Genomic DNA, 18,031 nt, shown 5'->3' with positions numbered 1-18,031 from the left:
AGTAAGCCAGGAAAAACAAATGTCTAGGTCATTCAAAACCCCACTTAGTTCGTATAATTGAAACACCCAAATTGAGATCCTGAATGTGGCAACAAGAAAATTTATTTCACATAAATGGATCATCAGATAGGAGCGAAAGACAAAAGTTTCTTAATCACAAAGATTATCAGTTGAACTATGCTTACGATCATCATATGACCCATTTTCTACAATTTAATAATGAGGTAATTTAAAAAAAAACAAACAAATAAGAAATAAAAAGCAAGAGATTAATAAGCCTCAGAAGGAAGGCAGTAGTGGTATGCAAGTAATCACAGATTTATCATATGTGACAAAATATACCATTTCTTTCATCACTGGAGAAGCAAAGAAGAAACACGACTACTTTTCAGTACTAAGCTTAAAAAAAATATAGGCCTCAGAAAGAAGATTAGATTGATCAACATTGATAATTTCAGACATATGCTTGTCTTTAAATGTTGTTCGATCATCGGCCGATTCTCAATCATATTAAGAAAAAAGAAAAAAAAAATTGAGATTGAAGAAGGGGGACTCGGAATATGGGTGGTGATATAGCAGGATGGTCGTCAAGGCCTGTTGGCCAATTACGACGAACGAGACCTTTCATGCTGAAATCGTCACCGTCCCCCATTCATCTTCTAAGCGAAACAAAGCAGAAAAACAAACTTCAAAACAAAGAATTTACATCTACAAAGACGAGAACAATAGAAAAAGAGAGTGAATCGATTTTTGGAAGTGATTTCCAGCACTAGCGCGGCTGCTTATAAAGAGAGGCGAGTCGGCTTGCTAGGGTTTTGGTTGTTTTTCGCGAGGGTTAAACTTCGGATTCTACGGTAGTACGTGTGAGTGCATATTACACACGTGAGAACTACTTCCGCATCATGATGATCGTGGCTCGGTAGTCAAATGGAAGGTCCAGACTGGACGTCCAGTGACCCAGGGCCATTCGAGGTAAAATTAAAGGTCCAGACTTCAGTATTAAAGTCATCGTATAATCCCTTTAGTTTTTTTTAATCGTTCAATTTTGATGCAGTTAAGTCTACAATTTTTGTCTCAATTTTTTTTTTAAATAAGTGATATTTATAATTTAATATCTTATTAAATATTTTCTCTCATAAAATGTTTTTAAGACATTAATTAAGTTTTTATATATAGATATTTTAATTAAAAATAACACCTTTTATGTTTACTTTTATTACAATTTAATATATTTATTATTCTCTTTAATTTGTATAAAAAAAAAATTCATCGATGGATTAAAAAACAAAGAGAGCATATATAAATTAACTTGCAAGGCTCCAACTCACATTTCTATAAATATGGAATATCTTTCACTCGGATTCTTTTGACAATGTTTTACTTAAACATGTTTTAATGCCACATTTCACACTTGAAAATTTAGACAAATATCATAATGAGAAGAAGGGGACATTGAACATGAATATGAAATCTTATCTACAAAGGCAAACTTTGACTATTGGAGTGGCTCATGAAGTACAAATTCAGTGCCAACTTCTAACTGGGAAAATAGGGACCCAAAGCCAACAAGCCTATCTGCACGTATTATCCACCAGGCTATATTTCCATCCAAACTCTAAACCTACATTCTAAACAATAACCAATGTTACATAAGCCACCAGAATTTGATCCTATCGACCATCAAAATCTTGATCAGAACTCCGATCCAGAACTACGCACACCATCTCCTTGCAGCCATTTCAATGATTGTATTGTGGGTGTTCTGATGACTTAATCTGAAACCAATTCAAGCTATCGTCTTCAACTCAGCTTCTGTCAGATATACTTCTATCCAATGGAATGCTTGAATCCAATGTTGAAAGGACCTGAGGCATTGACATCCCCCCAGACACTACAATTTCTGTAATAAAAGAACAAATTAGACACCTTGAATTTGACTGTAAAATAGGCATTAATGGGAAAAATGATTTAGATCTCTCTCTCTCTTCAATACTTCGGCACAGAGAAATAAACAGATATACACTAATTATCCTCCAAGGACCACAACTTCAAGAGGTTGTTTCATGCCACAAACAACAGAACGGTTTCTGATACCTTAATGAAGGCAAAGTTTTGAGAACAGTCCTAGTCACAGGTGCAAGGCTGAGAATAACAATTTTATAAAACAAAAAGATAAAGAAGTTGAAGCCTTACCAATGCCTTCCCGAACTGAGAGACTGGGCCTAATAACATCTTTGGCGTTCACTAGGAATATATCACCAATATACAGATGATTTGTAGGAACATAGACACAGCATAGCTCCTCTTCCCCTGAATAGTTCTGCACTCAAAGGTTGAAGAAAGCCAAAAAACATGAATAGACATTCAAGCATAATGCTACATTCAGATGAGCAAACATCACCCTGTCACACAATATTACCTCCTAAATTAAGTTTCAGTGCAATGAATGACACCCTCATTCTGAAAGTATGATCACACGGCAAGCAAAGGCCAAAAATTTATATTTATACATACATATTCAGGAACCTTTTAGAGATTCAATGTCTTCCAACATGAATAATCAATGGAAGAATAACTGCACTGACCAGGCCATACAATGAAAATATGGTACTTGGCCAGACAGAAATGATAAAAGATAAATGAACATCGCAAATGTTACCCTTTCAGAGACTTGCCGACTCATTGCATAAATTCTTCCTCTTCTCTCTTCACCCAAATAAAGCAAAGGTGAGACAAAGCTATTCAGCTTTCAGAATTTTTTTTTTTTTAAAAAAAAAAAAATTAATATTCCAAAGTGCTCCAAAGACAGGCACATAAATATTTTCAGAAAATGATAGAAATTAGGATTGATCATTAGTCACCATTCAGGGTAGCATTGACCTAAGACAGTCAGCACTAGAAGCAGAGATTCGGGATGACCTAAAAGCAGCTTCCAATTGTAATTCACAGGACTTGTACATGATAATCAACATGGAAGACTTCATGGCATCTTTGGCCACAATCTCATGTGGCAGCATGTTGGCAATCCTATACAGATTTACAAGAGATGTAGTTGAGGAAAACGAGCACCATATGCCCATAATGTCCTACTTGCTAGTAATGTTGTCTCCTATGTACTAATAATGTTGTTAGTGTTAATAGTGCTATTAGTGGTGTTGTTGGTGTTTTGCTTTCTTTTCTTCCACTTGCCTTAATTGTAGGAGGGTGATCCTCCATGTTCTGATCATGCTAATAACTTTCCTTATTTATAGGAAGAGGTTACCCCTTCCCTCTTTGTATTTAAGTTCAGTTGAGTTAATAAAAGAGACATGATTAATTTGCCAAAAGTTGTTGAGTACTTTAACTCAAGAAATTTCCTTCCCTCTTTGTATTTAAGTTTAGTTGAGTTAATAAAGGAGACATGATTAATTTGCCAAAAGTTGTCAAGTACTTTAACTGAAGAAATTTTCAAGTTCTCTCTTAATGAGCTTGTGTTATAGTCACCATAGGTCGAAAGAAGAAAAACATTCCCTCTCCATCATCCATTAATCCCTCAACTCCACCCACTCGCCCATAACTAGATCCATTTCCCAAAACCCTAACACAACACCTATGGCCTCTATAAGAAGACCACAAACACATCAAATTAGCATATGTTATCAAGGGAGCAACAAGCAGAGTCCCAAACCTTGAAGAAAATTGAATTCACCTCTAATTAAGCCTTAATCAAATTAGCTAGTGTAACCTTTGTGAATATTTTGCTATAATCCATCCAATTTTGGGCATATTTCTTGTAAAGTTCTCAAAAGAAAAGACCCCTTACCGCCATGCTAGTTTGGAACAAGCCTTTTTTCTGCCTATCCCTAGCTTGAAAGCAACACCCTAACCACATTTAAAGGTCCATGTTGCACATGAACAGACAAATACGAGCATGATGACAAATTTTAAGGATGCATGAGTTCAGAAAAAGAATTCTCCAAAACTATCCAATAAGTAGAACACAAGTAACCCATGAAGGTGCAACTAATATGCTTGAATAAGTATCAAGTGTGTGCAACAGGTAAATTTTATTTTTAATACACCAATGACATGTCTTAGAATGTAAAGGGTTTACAAGGATACATTTGGACACCTGGAAAATGTAAACATCATCATCACTACCATAATACAGAATGCATTACACTATCTGTTAAAAATCCATATCTAGAATTAGGCAGAATATGAGATTCTCCACTTATTTCTATAACACTGACACTTGATTATTTTAAAAAGAAGTAAAGAACAAGAAATTGGATGGAGAATTCACTCTTATTCTGTCTACACTCTAATATCAAAATATATCTCTCTCTCAAAATCCTTTAGACACTAATACAAAGAGTTAACAATATCTAAGTAAAGAACCATGGCCTGAAATGATATGTGAAATAAAGAATAAATGTTATTGTAGAGATTTGCAATTCTGATGTCAAAGGATGTTTGAAAGAGAAATTTCTTTTGCATTTCCTTCCAGTCTTTCAAGGCAAAGACAAATAGAATGCATATGCATGTGCGCAGGAACTTCCTGGAACATCCAAATTTCTCTTTACATATACCAGCCACATAGTGTCATAATCTTTTAACAATCTGACACATTGATACCCAATCCTAACATATCATTTTATTTCCAAATTTCCTAGTTAATTATTCCCCAAGACTGCTGCAAAATCTGCATGAAATAGGTGCAGTGTCATGGTGATATTACACTACAGAAAAACCATTTTCACACCTGGAGGATGACAGTTGAAGTTATGAACCCAAATGCATATTCACCAATACGTGGATGTCTAATGATGGCCACTTCCTTGAATGCCTGTGTGTTTTGATCTGAGTGAGAAAGAGATGAAATGTGAGTTGCAGTTATCCATCGATGTTCAATGTAACAACAAGGAACTAGCAAATAATGCACCTGGTGATATGGCAGCACTAATCTGCTTCGAAGCATTATAGATATGACGAACAAACGGCATCCGTTTGATAAACCACTCCCCAAGACCCAAGACAGATGCTCCCAACCAGGATGACATGAATACCCCAACCAAGAAAATGAATGTTATGGAAGTTATGAATCCAAGACCTAATCAATAAACACATAGAAACAAGCCAAATAGTCAATATGATGATATACTAACCAACTTTATTCATCATTCTAGGCCACAACACAACACAAAAACTGAGAAAAACCTAAGATTATATTACATCTTAATAGAGACTTAACTTATACCACATATGATAAGTTTAGTTATCCAAATAAGAAAATCACGGAGTTGTTACTTGTTCATAAATTCATGCATCATGCATTTAGAATTTATCTCATAGACAGAATCACAATATTCACAGTGGTTTAGAATTTGAATTTGAATATAAAGCATTATACATAAATCATAGCATTGAAAAAAAAATGTGTTCCACAAATACTGAAGAAGCTAAAGTGGTCAATAATCACGAAAACAAAATCTCATTCTAACATAAAGAAAAATGACTTTACCTGTGGACTTTGCACTCTACAAGACTAGTGAACCTAAAATGTTGCCTCAGAGTCTATAAAAGATTTCTTTTATTCATAAATATCCATTTACCAACAAGGAGAGCAAGCTTTGAGTTCCTAAGGGAAAAGAATGCTTACCAAATATATTGATTCCAAGTTGGGCATAGATTGGGGAGAAAAATCCATCAACAAAATGAATAAACCACCATGTTACATAGAAAGTGACAGCAATGGGAAATAGAATTACACTGCAAAAAATAAAATACATAAGTAAGCAGCATTAATAACAGCATTGAGCACAATAAGCACAACTGTATACAAATTTCAACTATCGGCATTACACATTTTAGAGGAAAGAAAGGATATGCAAGTAAATATGCCCAAGGATCTAAGAGTCCAAAGCCCATCACTAAAAATGAAAGCCATAAAGACATCCTGGTTGATCTACATGAGTTCTATAAACCCCTTACATTAGGGTTTCCTTCCTCAGTGGAGATATGGATGACCCTTAAAATGTAGGAAGGTTAAGAAAAAAGCAACATGACCAAGAGATAATTAAGAAGTGTTTTGGGTGGGGCATGGGGAAAGAACATAAATTAATAATCAGTAAAGTCCTTTATCCATGCAATTTATCATGATGGCATTCAATGGAAAGAAAATTTTTCCAGGAAAACAATTAAGCAGTGTGTGTATGCAACCACCTCTTTGAAAGGAGATATTACATCAACTATTTGATACTTGACTTAATCTGTAAATACATTTAAACCTTTAAGTGTATAAAAGATCACAAGGAAGATACAGAATATGCGTGTGTGCATGTGTAAGCAGAGGTAAGAATGAAATCCGCACCATCCAGTCATGAACTTTTTTGAAGCCCAGCTCCTAACAACTTTGCAAAATGTCTACACAGAAAAAATGGCACGCAGCAAATGTCAGATAACAAGAGACAGAACAGGGAATCAAAGAAGACATACACATGAAAGCTACTTCTTTCCAATTTCACAAAATAATAAATCTTCTGCTCAAGGAGTTTCAAACTTTCAGCAAAAAAACAATACATAATGTAATTTATCGAAACTCAGTGGAATACAGTTTCAGTAGCCACCACAAACATTTTTTATTCAAAGGATTTAAGAATTCATATAATATCTCAAATTGCATTCAACTTTAAACAGCTTAGAAGCCAAATAATTAAGGTCATTTTCTAAATCAATTTCAGTGCAAGCAGTTGAAAATGGAACGTCAATTCCTCAAAAAGCTACTCAGTTGAATCAAATCTTATACAGAATACAAACAACTCATCAATTTTAAACCGTATCAAGCTCTAATCTGCAGTCAGAACGGCGCGATCAATCAGAAATTACTGAAGAAAGGTACCAGAAATGCAAAAGCCCACAAAACAAGGCAAAAAGAGAGCGAATATACTTATTTACCTCACGTCCCGAATGATGCGACGAGGAGGAAGACGAAGAAGGTTTAGGGGCGACATCATCGTGTACGGAGTCGGCGACTGGGATGAGAAGCTCTCGATCCCTCTCCCGGTCCCTAGTGGCCATCACGATCGCGGATTTCTCATCGCCCATCGGCTATGAAAAGGAAAACGACAACGTGTTAACGAAATTCGAAAAGCCTCAGGTAGCTGTAATGACTCAGTCTCCGGCTGGGCCGCCCTCTATGACTGTGTATGTTCCAGGAGAGCAAGGCTCGGCAAGCTGCTTTGAAATGTTAGGGATACAAATTTTTTTCCTGTATTTTTAAAAAAAAAAAAAACAGTTAAATATAATAAAGGAAATAAAACAAATAATGGCACGGAGATGATTAATGAGCGTAAGGTATATACATAATACATGTGAAGTTTTCAAGGAAACGCCGTCTCTCTTGAAAAACCATAATGAAGGGTTTTGGATAATTACTAGAGTATTATATAATACATAATTTTATTTAAAATTAGGTGTTTCGGTTTGTAAGTGGAATTGGAAAATGATTCCAGTAATAAAACTAATTGAAATTATTATACTATATATTTTTATTGTTAATTATTAATTCTAGTACTATGGAGTGGTTGACGTTGACAAGCTGCCACTGGATGCCAGCGTGTCGGTACAACTGGGCGCATCTGTCATACCAGAATGAAATTAAATAAGCCGGACTTTTTTTTTCCTGACCTTAGCCGCTTTGTCCGTGTATTAAATTTTAAAAATATATTTCATCTTTTATAAATAAAATAAAATAAAATAAATTATAATAATCTATATATATTATTATAATTTTAAAATAATAAAACAATTATAAAAATATTGAATGATAGAAATATATATTTTTTAATTATATATATATATATATATATATATATATATATATATATATATATATTTTTAACAAGAGTAGCAACTTTCATTCAAGAAACAGAATTATGAAACAAATAACACGGACAAGGAAAACTGTCTAGATTTTCTAGGAAAGGTTGTTTGCTTGGCTAACAGAAGTGATTTCGCTGTTTTGACTTTGAGAGACTCGGATTCATCAACTGAATTTGCCATAATACCACAATTGAACCTCCATGGAACTAACATCAGTAATCTTGACAATAACCAGACAGCAACCATAAAATGCGCAACATCGTCCCTAACAAGAAACCCATACTCATAGCATGCTTGATCCACACACAATGCATCATCTATATCGCATTTCAAATGTCTACTTTGGGGACAATCTCATTGAATATTACTATTAAAGTTTTAATTGTGGGCCTTATGTTTAGAGCTGATTCCAGTTGGGTTCAATTTGTTTTCCTTGACGCAGTGGGCCTTTTAGTTTCAATGTAATTGGACTCAACATTGTATTCTGTTTATGGAATGAATTGATATTAGGAAGAAGAAAAGAAGGGGAGGGCGGCGGATGGAGACAAAAACATGTACAGAAAGGTTGAGCTACGTGCCAATCTAAAACTACTCATACGAAAATGAAACCACCCATTTATGATTCATATTTCATTATTTACAGAACCTTCTGGTTAGTCATCAGATGCTGTCTCTCTGCTACAAAAATCCCAGTGCCATACGATACAACGGGAAGAAAACACCACCTTTTGTGATTCAAGAGAGATACAAGGCGAGATGCGGGAAGGAAAAGCCATGGTGAAGGAAACAGACATGCCGGTGAAGATGCAGCTCCAAGCTATGGCATGTGCTTCTCAAGCCCTTGATCTCTATGATGTTTCTGATTGTGTCTCAATCGCCGCCCACATCAAGAGGGTATTTTACAAGCATTTTTTTTTCTTCCCCATGATGTTACTTTAATTCAATTGATTATGCTTTTTGAGGATTTTATTTGCATTTTTGCTCACTCTGGATTTCCGGGATTTTGCATTTGCAGGAATTTGATAAGATGTACGGTGGTGGATGGCAGTGCGTGGTGGGTTCAAATTTTGGTTGTTTCTTTACTCACACACAGGGCACTTTCATTTATTTTGCGGTGGAATCCCTCAATTTCCTTATTTTCAAGGGAGCTTCTTCTTGAGCCTTCCATCTCGAGCATGTGATGATACTTGTTTCTCATGGTGATGCTAGATTAGTATGTATAGGAAGCTATTAGCTAGGTAGCTGTTTCTGTTTAGAAGTGCAGAGGTAGACTACTCACTAGAACTTCTACCTGTTAGCTTTTCTCTACGATCAATGGAGCATCATCGATGATGTGCAAAGAAACTGCATGGCTGCATCCTCTTATTTTTTGATTTGGTTGCATTTGCCTTCTGGAAATATTAAAGGGTTTTGAAAGTTAAGTAGCTGTTGTTACCGAGAAGTTTCAATTTGCAGCAAGTAGGCGGAGCTTCGATGACCTTCTTGAACTTTGATTAATCCCTGGGAGACAAATTATGCAGGTTCTATGGCTGAGTTGGCCAAAAAAAGGCTGGTTAGGAATTTTGATTAGATGCTTGATGTAGGGGTGAGATGCAGAGAACCACAAAGAACTTCTGGACAAGAACACCACTATAACAGATGATTTAATTGGTGCAAACTGCAATAATTGAAACTCATTTTCATTACGACACTCTGAAAACTGAATTTCTTCTATGGCCTTCTTTGCTAATGCTACCTGCAAGGTCAATAAGCTCATCATGGCAGATATAGATCACTTTCTTATTTTTTACAGTTGTTCAAATGATCAGAGAATTAGCATTGGAGTCATCATTTGAGTACGAGATTCGAGAAAGTGACCAAGAAATTCAATAGTCCTGTGGTCCTCTTGTCTTTGCTTAAATGAATATAAAGTTTTAAAACCAAATAAAGGGTGTAACAACAGCGAGGCTATAGCCATAAAGCTCAGCTTTTTCGTCTTGTATATTTAACTGAAATCACTTATTTACAGAAAGACTGGTTTTGCCTAATTCTCAACCTTTATATAAATACAATCATAAAGTGTAAAATGCTAAGAAATCATGAAAAGACCTCCTCTATCAACTCACTCACAAGCGACTTCTCCAGGTCATTTAAAGCTTGCTCAATTTCCTCCATAGAGAATCCATTTCGCCAACCCAAATCCCATATTCCACTCACCACGTCTTTGCACCTCATATCTTTCTCAAATGTTGCATACAGATTATCAGTAAGAAGGTAGTCGCCTGCAAACTTTTGGTAGCTCCTAAGAGTTTCAATTCCTCTACAAATTTCCTCTGCCAAATGATCTAGAGAAAGATGAATTCTTGAATCTCCTGTATAATAATATAATGGAGAACGCCATGTTTGTGCATTAGGAAGGCTTCTACGTTCAATGAATTCATGTGCATAATCTAGAGACAGTTTAACATCAGTTACTTCGGAATCGTGTATGCCAAATGTTGGTAGGATCTTAGGATAACTCATATTTAGATGAAAAAGATCCTTTGCAAGGTTTATGAATGATGAACTGCACGAAAGCATATATTTCACTTGGTATGCACTTTTGAAGCCCGTGTCATCTGTTCTAATGCGAGTCATTTGATCATCCACTTGTTCGGCAGGTTTAGCATTTTCCCCATTTTCAGAGGTTGGCACAGTGACAGTACAAAGGGAACTCTGGTCACCACCATCATATCCTACAAGGAAAAAGGGCTTGTATTAGGACTAAACCAGGTAGGCAAAAACAAAAATTATAAATTTACATAACAATTATGTAACAAGCTGTTTCTTTCCCTCTAATTGTAGAGGTAGTATAACCTAATTGTTGTCAGATATATGGACTCTTCGTTGACATTTGGACTCTAAATCTGCGTTAATGATCAGTATATGAAAAGAAAAAGGAAATACATGGAAAGAAAAAGAAAAAGAAGGACAATCTTCTTGAATAAGCATGCTTATAATTCACACGATTCACAAAACAATTTGTATGTCCAGCTAACGAAAAGGTTGTTGGTAGACTGTAGGGAAATTTACCTTCAGATTGAAGTTGGGAATCATTTGCTTCTTCCTCTGTAGATAGTTGATCAGCACGTGTCATGGGGGATCCTTCCTTTTCTGAGTGATCACTGTATATGAGATCATTCCTCTCATCATCTTCTCTGCCTTTTAAATTATCAGTCTGCATGAAAGATACACAGCATTAAATCTCAGATAAAGAAAGTTGGTCTATTTCTCAGCTTAATTCATGTTTAAATTCAAATTTGTAGCTTATATAAAAGACAAGTAAAAAGAGTTAATTTCATGAAGACTGATTGCAAGAAAAACTCACATTTGGTTTAGCTGCTGTATGCTCACTTGCTTGTTTTTCCTTTTGCTTCTGATCGTTAGAATTATGATTGTTAGTGTGGGTTGTGAGCTTTGAGATTGATTTTCTAGTGGTAACACGGTGCTCTGGAATATGATGATTTGTCGTAACAGATCCATTTTCAGGTTTCCTCAGCTTGGTAGAGGTTATCCTGGGTTGATCTTGAGATGTAGACACAATTTTAGCCTTCACAATTTCCCTCTCTACTGGTTTTCTGCTATTGGCCACCAAATTCCGACTCTTATCTACTTTCTTATCTGTGGTCTCTTTTCTTTGTCGTTGATGATGTGCAGGATTATAGCCTTTTATCAGAGAAGAATCCTTCAAATTTTCCTTGACTTCTTTCTCCTCTGCACCTGTGACTGCCCTTTTTTGGTCTTTAGCTCTTTCTTCATTGCTAAATCTTTTCATTGGAGCCTTTTCTGCTTCCAGTTTCTTGTGCACCTTCTTTACTTTCACAGCCACTTCTTTCTGTTCAATTGTTCTGATTTCTCTCTCTTCTGGTAACCCAACTACCTCAATGTGATCCTTTGCTTCTTCCTTGATTACCTTTTTAATTCGAGCCTCATCTGCCTCTGTTCTGCGGTGCATTTTGCTGTCTTTATTATCTATTGAGCTTGAAGAAAAAGGTCCTTTTATTTTCATTTTTCTCAGCATCATTCTTGTGTTCATGGATCCCTCTTCCCAAACCATTGGTGCAGGTGCCTCTTCTGATTCAAAGCAGGGAACACGCAGAGGTTTTATAAGTACAATTGGTGCAATGCCATGGATTGACGTTTGCTTAGAATGGAAATCACTGGATTGATGAGACTGGGATTTGAGCTCTTTGACAGAAGTGCTTTTCAAGAGTCCCTGAAATTGCACGGTTTCAAGTAATTCCTTCAGCGTCCTTCCCTCTGAATCTACCTTCTGTACCATGGGTTGAGGCTTTTTTAGCTTTGGCATTTCAATGTCGAAGACTGGCCTCTGCTGACTCAAATTCTTCTCCATATCCAACTGTCTCTCTGGAGGCTGCGTCAATTTCTTTGAGGGCATGTCTTCCAAACCCATTAGCTTGGCAATCAAGCTTGGGCCTTTTCCTTTCTTCTCTAAGGCTATTTGTGATGCAGTGGACTCAGAAGAAGGAATATAGTTTGACTGAACCACTGACAATTGGCTTGAGCTTGTGGAGGGGACATGTGAAATTGAGTCCAGCTTTCTCGTATCGAACTTTGTCCTCTCTTGGCTAGATGTGTTTGGAAGCAAATTTTGCCTAGCAAAGCTGTCTCTGATTGCATTCCTGAGCTCCTCAATGCAATCTTTTGATGACCCATCAGTAGAATGTCTTGGTTTTTGAAATCCTAGTTGATGATTGTGATCTACAGATAGATGTGAACTTGTTCTCTCGCTACCCACTTCTTCAAATTTTCTTCTTTCTGGTTTCTCCTTCTGCTTTTTCTTCAACTGAGCCATATACTGTGAGGCTTCTTGCAACTTACCAAGCATGGTTAGAGAATCTTGCAGATCAAGAGCTCCTTTCAACAACTCCTTTGCAATATCTTTGGACTGTCCATCACAGCTCAACCCTTTTGACAACGAGTCAATCAACTGGTTCAGCTTCTGAGCTCCTCTAGAGACCTCCCGGAGCTGAAACGAAGAGGGACTATGATGCTCTTCTATAATCTCTTTAGGGACCATCTCTTCTCTCTTTTCCTTGTATGCCAAAGATGTATTTGATTTCTTCTGTGTTCTATGATTGTTGACCTTATCCTCCATTTTCTGAGAAGCACTCTTGGATCTTCTAATTGTTCCACATTCTACAACTCCTTTGGGATCATCACAGGTGACAAATGATCTGTACATATTCTATAACAGAGTTTCACATTGACGAGGTCAGATGCTGCAAATGCTTGTAAGAACAAAAAACAAAGAATCCCAAATAATACTCACATAATTTTGGATATTCTACTCAAATTTGTCAATAACTGCCTGCAATCAAGTCAGCTTTCCATCAGATCAAACACAAACAGAAATAAAGAATCAGTTGCCGCCATGATAAACAATAATTATGTTAATAAACAAGGCTAAAAAGCTTGTTCTTCCAATGAAATGTTCAAACACAGGAGGATAAGTCCAAAAAGGTAAGTCCTAGAATCTCTAAACTTCTCATGGAAAATGACCCATGAAATTCCTGAAGACAATCATAGAAATGAAATCAACTGGGATTGATTTGGTCATCAATATATGAAAATTTTTAACTTTTTATGCTAAACATTATTAAAATGCTGGCATAAACATCAAGTGAAGCATTTTACCTAAAATCTTACTTTGTCCTTTCTCAGCATTCCTCAACAGAATTCTCCTTCCTGTAACATCCACAACAAAACAAGAGAAATGGGAAGAAAAAAAAAACAGGTGAGAGAAAAGCATTGCATCGTGAAGAATCTGAAAGCAACAAAGATGAAAAAGATTGAAGACCCAAGAACAGAGAGCTACCAAAGACTCAGATCCACAAAACAGTCGGTGCATTGACTTTGAGAATTGTGTTTTGGTTTGGAATTTTGGATTGCTTGTGAAAGCAAAGAGAGAGAGAGAGAGAGAGAGAGAGGTTCTTAGTTAGTTTAATGGGGACAATGAGATCAGTGAAAGATTATTATGGGCGCAGTTTGGTTTGTTTGTCGTAGGCGTAATGCACTATGGCGGAGAATCTTACTCTAAAAACAAAACATGACGATACGATAGGAAGCTGACATTGCATTATGGGATAAAGCAATCGTTCTTCCATCTTGATTTGGAAACTACCATTACTCTTTTACTCATGCTACTTGTTTATTTAATGATTAAAGTAATACGCAAACTACTCTGATTATTTTATGGAGATTTACTACTCAATCCCTATAAGTTTGTAAAACTAACTATTTAATCCTTTTTTTTGTAGGGCTCACATTTTACTCCTGGATTCTCTTTTTGAATTTAACCTTAATTATTGCCATTAAATTAGGTGCAATTGTACTGAAAAAGGAAGTTGTGATTTGAAATTATCAGCTGTAAAATTGTGAGCATTACCTTGTACTATACACACTCTCATGGCAAGCTTCTTGTCTCCCTAGATTTCAACCAGATTTAAATTATTGACAGACCTCTACACCCAATTTTTTCAGAATATTTATTGTAAAAGTCCATATTCATAACAACAATTTGAATTTTCAAATCTTCCATTACCCAAATTTTATCTCTAAATAATACTATAGCTAAAAGCTAAATTTACCTTTCACTGGTAAAAAAACATTAAATTTAATTTTTTTTATTTAAATTTATCTCTAAATTTAGTCTTTTTTCTATAATACTGTTGACCCATAAATCTAGCCAATTGCAAAGGCTACCCAATTAGGCTTGGGCAGGTATAATAAATTAGATGATGATAATTAATAAAAAAAGAAATCCCAAATTTGTCTCTGGGTTAACAGAAGGCATTGAAGTTGAGATGAGCAAGTACTTTTGTTTTGGTAATCTTTGTATTGTCAATTCAAAATTTAGCTTTCCACCCTAAAGTGAGAGATTGAGTAGCAAGAAATTTGCCAAGCTAAAGGTTTTGACAAAATTTAAATGCTGTCACAGGAGTCTTGCACTTTTGTTTCATAAACATAAATGCATTCAAGATTCAACTCCCCACCATTTATTTACATTTCTTGTTTTGGGTCTTGAATGTAAATAAATGCATAGCTTCAAGTAGCTGTTTAAATTTCAAATTTACAAATTATTCAAGTTTTTATTTCACTCCTTACTCATTCATCATCAAACACCGTTCTAATCTGTATTTACAGCCTTAACCTGATTATAACTATATTAGAGTAAAATTTTAAATCAAACACTATTCTAACGAGTTTTGAGTTTGCAGGACTTGATTTCAGTCCGGTGTCAAAAACCAGCTGTGATCAATATTCTATTTTGGCAAAAAAGTAAAAAACACAGTTTTAATTTGTATTGCACTTGCTGTGAATTCAACTTTATGATTTTGATGCATAAGTAATAGCTTCTCAATTAATAACATTTTTAAATTTATTTCACTGTACTTCTGATTTGAATAAAAGGTTTGTAAAAAAAGTCAAATTAACTAATTGATTTTATGTTAACTCTTCATGTTTGTAATGAATTTTGTTTTTTTTTTTATTTTAAAAAATAAAAATCAGTATTAATTTTTGCTAAGAGTTTAAATGGGGCTTATTAATATTACAGAAATAAGAATCACCCACAAATGCTATGGACTGGAAATTTTCTTAGAAATGAGCATACAATATGTAAAAAATAAAAAAATTATTAAAAATTTAATTTAATTTAATTTTAAATTAAATCAACAGAATACTCAATTTAATAATAGAGACCTTACATCTGTCACATTAATGTGCAACAAAATGTAGGAAAATTCCATAATTAAAGTATGAGAGGGAAAATTCCTTTATTTAATAATACAGATTCTATGGGCTTCCAATCAGAGTGGTGAGATACGTCCAAGAAAAATAAAAAAATAAAACAAAATAGTATGAATGCTTCATGCTTGCATAAGCCATTATTGAAGAAATTAAAACAAATACCTAATTTATTTTAATCAAAGAAATATGTGTATATAATAATTTTGTCTAGTTTTATTTTATTATTATTAAGATGGTGGGTGGGAAATTAATTAAATATTATAAAATATAAATAGTGGAGAAACAATATGATCATATTGACTTCTTTATTTTAGTATGATAATTAAATGCACTCTTAATTTTTTTTATTTACAATTAATTACATCATTGGCTATTTAAGTTAAGAATTATTTTTTTTATTATTGTAAATAAAAATAAATATCACTTTTTTTTATTCCATCTTTCTCTTTATTGATTAAGTAGTAGTCACCTTTCCCTCATTCCTTCCCTTTCTAACTAAAAATCCACACATCTTTATCTAACAATTAACTATTAGAAAAAAAAAAAAATCTTAGCTCCTTTAGTATTGCATTTATTATTACTTTTCCTTACAGAAAAATGCAGATTTTTTTTTTCATTCATTTCGTCAATCTTTGCACTACGATCAATGCCTCATTTTTTAAAATCATTACTAATAAATTAAAATTCATTAACATTAATTAAAATATTCAGTCAAATTTGATTACAATTTCATTCTACTTGCATTGAATAGAAATAGTTTAAACTATAATATTATAAAATTTAATAATCTTAAAATAAGATCAATCCACATATTTAAATTTTAACAATTACGATTAATGTTGTGAAATTTAGAAAATCATAAAAAATTTTAAAAATAAAATTTTACAATTAAAGGTGTGTAGTATTCGGTTCAAATTAAAAAAAATCGATCGAATAGAATTAATTTTAAAATTCAGTTCGATTCGGTTTGATTTTTAATTTTAAAAATTTTGGTTATTTCATTTCGGTTCGATTTTGATTAGAAAAAAATTAAAAAAACTGAACCGAATTGATTAGTGGTAATAATATGTTATTTTCAATAATATAGAGAAATTAAATTATATTAAGATTAAAATATTTTAATTAAATTTTAAAATATTAAAAATAAAGCGTAAAAAATAAAAAAATTTATTAAAAATCGAAACCGATCAAACCGAATTGAATCAAATCGAATCAGATCGGTTTGGTTTGATTTAATTTCTGATCAAAATCAGTTCGGTTCGGTTTCATAAATACTAAAATTTTGATTTTTGGTTTATTCAGTTCGATTTTAAACCGAACCGACCGAATACTCACCTCTATTTACAATATGTGTGTAAAATTGTTCCAGAAAAATCATATCTCTCCCCTTTTATCTATTTTCCTTTTATCCTCTAATGACGTATAACTGTCTTTCTGCTGCATCGCCACTTATTTCTGTCTTCCTTTTATCCTTTAATGACGTATAACTGTCTTTCTGCTGCAGCGCCATCTATTTCTGTCACTCAGACCATACGTATGGGCGAGTCAAAGCACCTCTCCACGTTAGGCGGTCATTTAATTTCTTTCAGCCCACGTGCTAACAGACCCCGAAGTGACTGAACTTGTTTCTTTTGCTTCCCGTCACATCACCAGACTAGGCCTTCTTTTGATAGGTTCGTGTGTGTGATCAATTCGGTCTGCTTTTGATCACAGCCTATGCTGGACCGACCTACTTGCATACGGTTTGATGGGTTTTAGGCTCGTATTATGCGCCAGGGCCAGGTTCCATCCAAAAAAAGGAAAGTCGTAAAAATATAAAATGAAATTATATAAAAGAGATCAAACAATGAATATCAATCATATAAACTAAGGTTTAACAATAACAAATAATAGAAATAATATCACTAACCAAACTGCTAAAGCTTACAAAATTTTTAGTGCTAAAGAAGAGGAACGCTACACAACTACCAAACTAATTCCCATCAAGCAAAGTGATTGTCTTCATTACATCATTAAATCAGACAAGGTATCTAAAAACTGTCTATAAATGTAAGATCTTTCCCATATTGGATTGAGACTGCTATATCCTCTGTTGGAGATACACAAAAGTTAGTTATTTTTGGTTGTCTTTCCCGGGCTTATTTGCTTCCATTGACCTCTTCAACCCTTCATTTCTTCAACTAACTTAAAACAATATTACTTGGCTTAGTTTCTAGTTAGCCGTTTTGTTTTATAGTTGTTTACGTCCTTTCTCTATGAAGTTTTTATTTATTGAACATGCAGCCCACCGTCTTCTTCAACTACAACAATCAACAAAAACTAGCTTTCTTCCTCTCACAACACAACCCAGAAAGATTCAAGATAAAGAAAGAACAAG

The 18,031-nt window shown here is 34.3% G+C and overlaps 3 protein-coding genes and 3 non-coding genes across 13 annotated transcripts; 1 reads left to right on the top strand and 5 right to left on the bottom strand.

The window, feature by feature from the left end:
* Positions 1–114: 114 nt before the first annotated feature.
* On the bottom strand, positions 115–203 carry LOC122722158. The gene has a single exon (XR_006349082.1). It is a non-coding gene; the product is annotated as a small nucleolar RNA snR60/Z15/Z230/Z193/J17 (small nucleolar RNA).
* A 72-nt stretch (positions 204–275) lies between these two features.
* LOC122722163 lies at positions 276–362 on the bottom strand. Its single transcript, XR_006349087.1, has one exon. It is a non-coding gene; the product is annotated as a small nucleolar RNA U83 (small nucleolar RNA).
* A 187-nt stretch (positions 363–549) lies between these two features.
* Positions 550–647, bottom strand: LOC122722160. The gene has a single exon (XR_006349084.1). It is a non-coding gene; the product is annotated as a small nucleolar RNA Z43 (small nucleolar RNA).
* Positions 648–1,433: 786 nt separating this feature from the next.
* LOC110603732 (protein LIKE COV 1) lies at positions 1,434–7,247 on the bottom strand. 2 transcript variants are annotated; one of them, XM_021741618.2, is made up of 7 exons: positions 6,937–7,247; positions 6,353–6,405; positions 5,642–5,751; positions 4,925–5,092; positions 4,745–4,842; positions 2,194–2,320; positions 1,434–1,900 (listed from the first exon to the last, which is right to left on the bottom strand). In XM_021741618.2, the coding sequence occupies exons 1-7, from the start codon at positions 7,084–7,086 to the stop codon at positions 1,806–1,808; spliced, it is 801 nt and encodes a 266-aa protein (XP_021597310.1). In that variant the 5' UTR covers positions 7,087–7,247; the 3' UTR covers positions 1,434–1,805. The 2 variants fall into 2 exon arrangements, with proteins under 2 accessions (XP_021597310.1, XP_043807870.1); XM_043951935.1 differs by lacking the exon at positions 6,353–6,405.
* A 1,184-nt stretch (positions 7,248–8,431) lies between these two features.
* On the top strand, positions 8,432–9,207 carry LOC110603768 (dynein light chain LC6, flagellar outer arm). Its single transcript, XM_021741666.2, has 2 exons — positions 8,432–8,757; positions 8,879–9,207. Exons 1-2 carry the CDS (start codon positions 8,620–8,622, stop codon positions 9,020–9,022), a joined length of 282 nt encoding a protein of 93 aa, XP_021597358.1. The 5' UTR covers positions 8,432–8,619; the 3' UTR covers positions 9,023–9,207.
* Positions 9,208–9,811: 604 nt separating this feature from the next.
* On the bottom strand, positions 9,812–14,002 carry LOC110603767. 7 transcript variants are annotated; one of them, XM_021741663.2, is made up of 6 exons: positions 13,721–14,002; positions 13,540–13,590; positions 13,175–13,415; positions 11,210–13,090; positions 10,915–11,059; positions 9,812–10,577 (listed from the first exon to the last, which is right to left on the bottom strand). In XM_021741663.2, the coding sequence occupies exons 4-6, from the start codon at positions 13,085–13,087 to the stop codon at positions 9,940–9,942; spliced, it is 2,661 nt and encodes an 886-aa protein (XP_021597355.1). In that variant the 5' UTR covers positions 13,088–13,090; positions 13,175–13,415; positions 13,540–13,590; positions 13,721–14,002; the 3' UTR covers positions 9,812–9,939. The 7 variants fall into 7 exon arrangements, with proteins under 7 accessions (XP_021597355.1, XP_043807836.1, XP_043807837.1 ...); XM_043951901.1 differs by having other exon boundaries at positions 13,175–13,232; XM_043951902.1 differs by having other exon boundaries at positions 13,175–13,228.
* Positions 14,003–18,031: the final 4,029 nt, after the last annotated feature.

The sequence above is a fragment of the Manihot esculenta genome, chromosome 16, assembly GCF_001659605.2.
Source record: "Manihot esculenta cultivar AM560-2 chromosome 16, M.esculenta_v8, whole genome shotgun sequence".
Lineage (NCBI taxonomy): Eukaryota > Viridiplantae > Streptophyta > Magnoliopsida > Malpighiales > Euphorbiaceae > Manihot > Manihot esculenta.
Note: the sequence above shows the minus strand (reverse complement) of the source record. Positions and strands in the feature narration are given on the sequence as shown.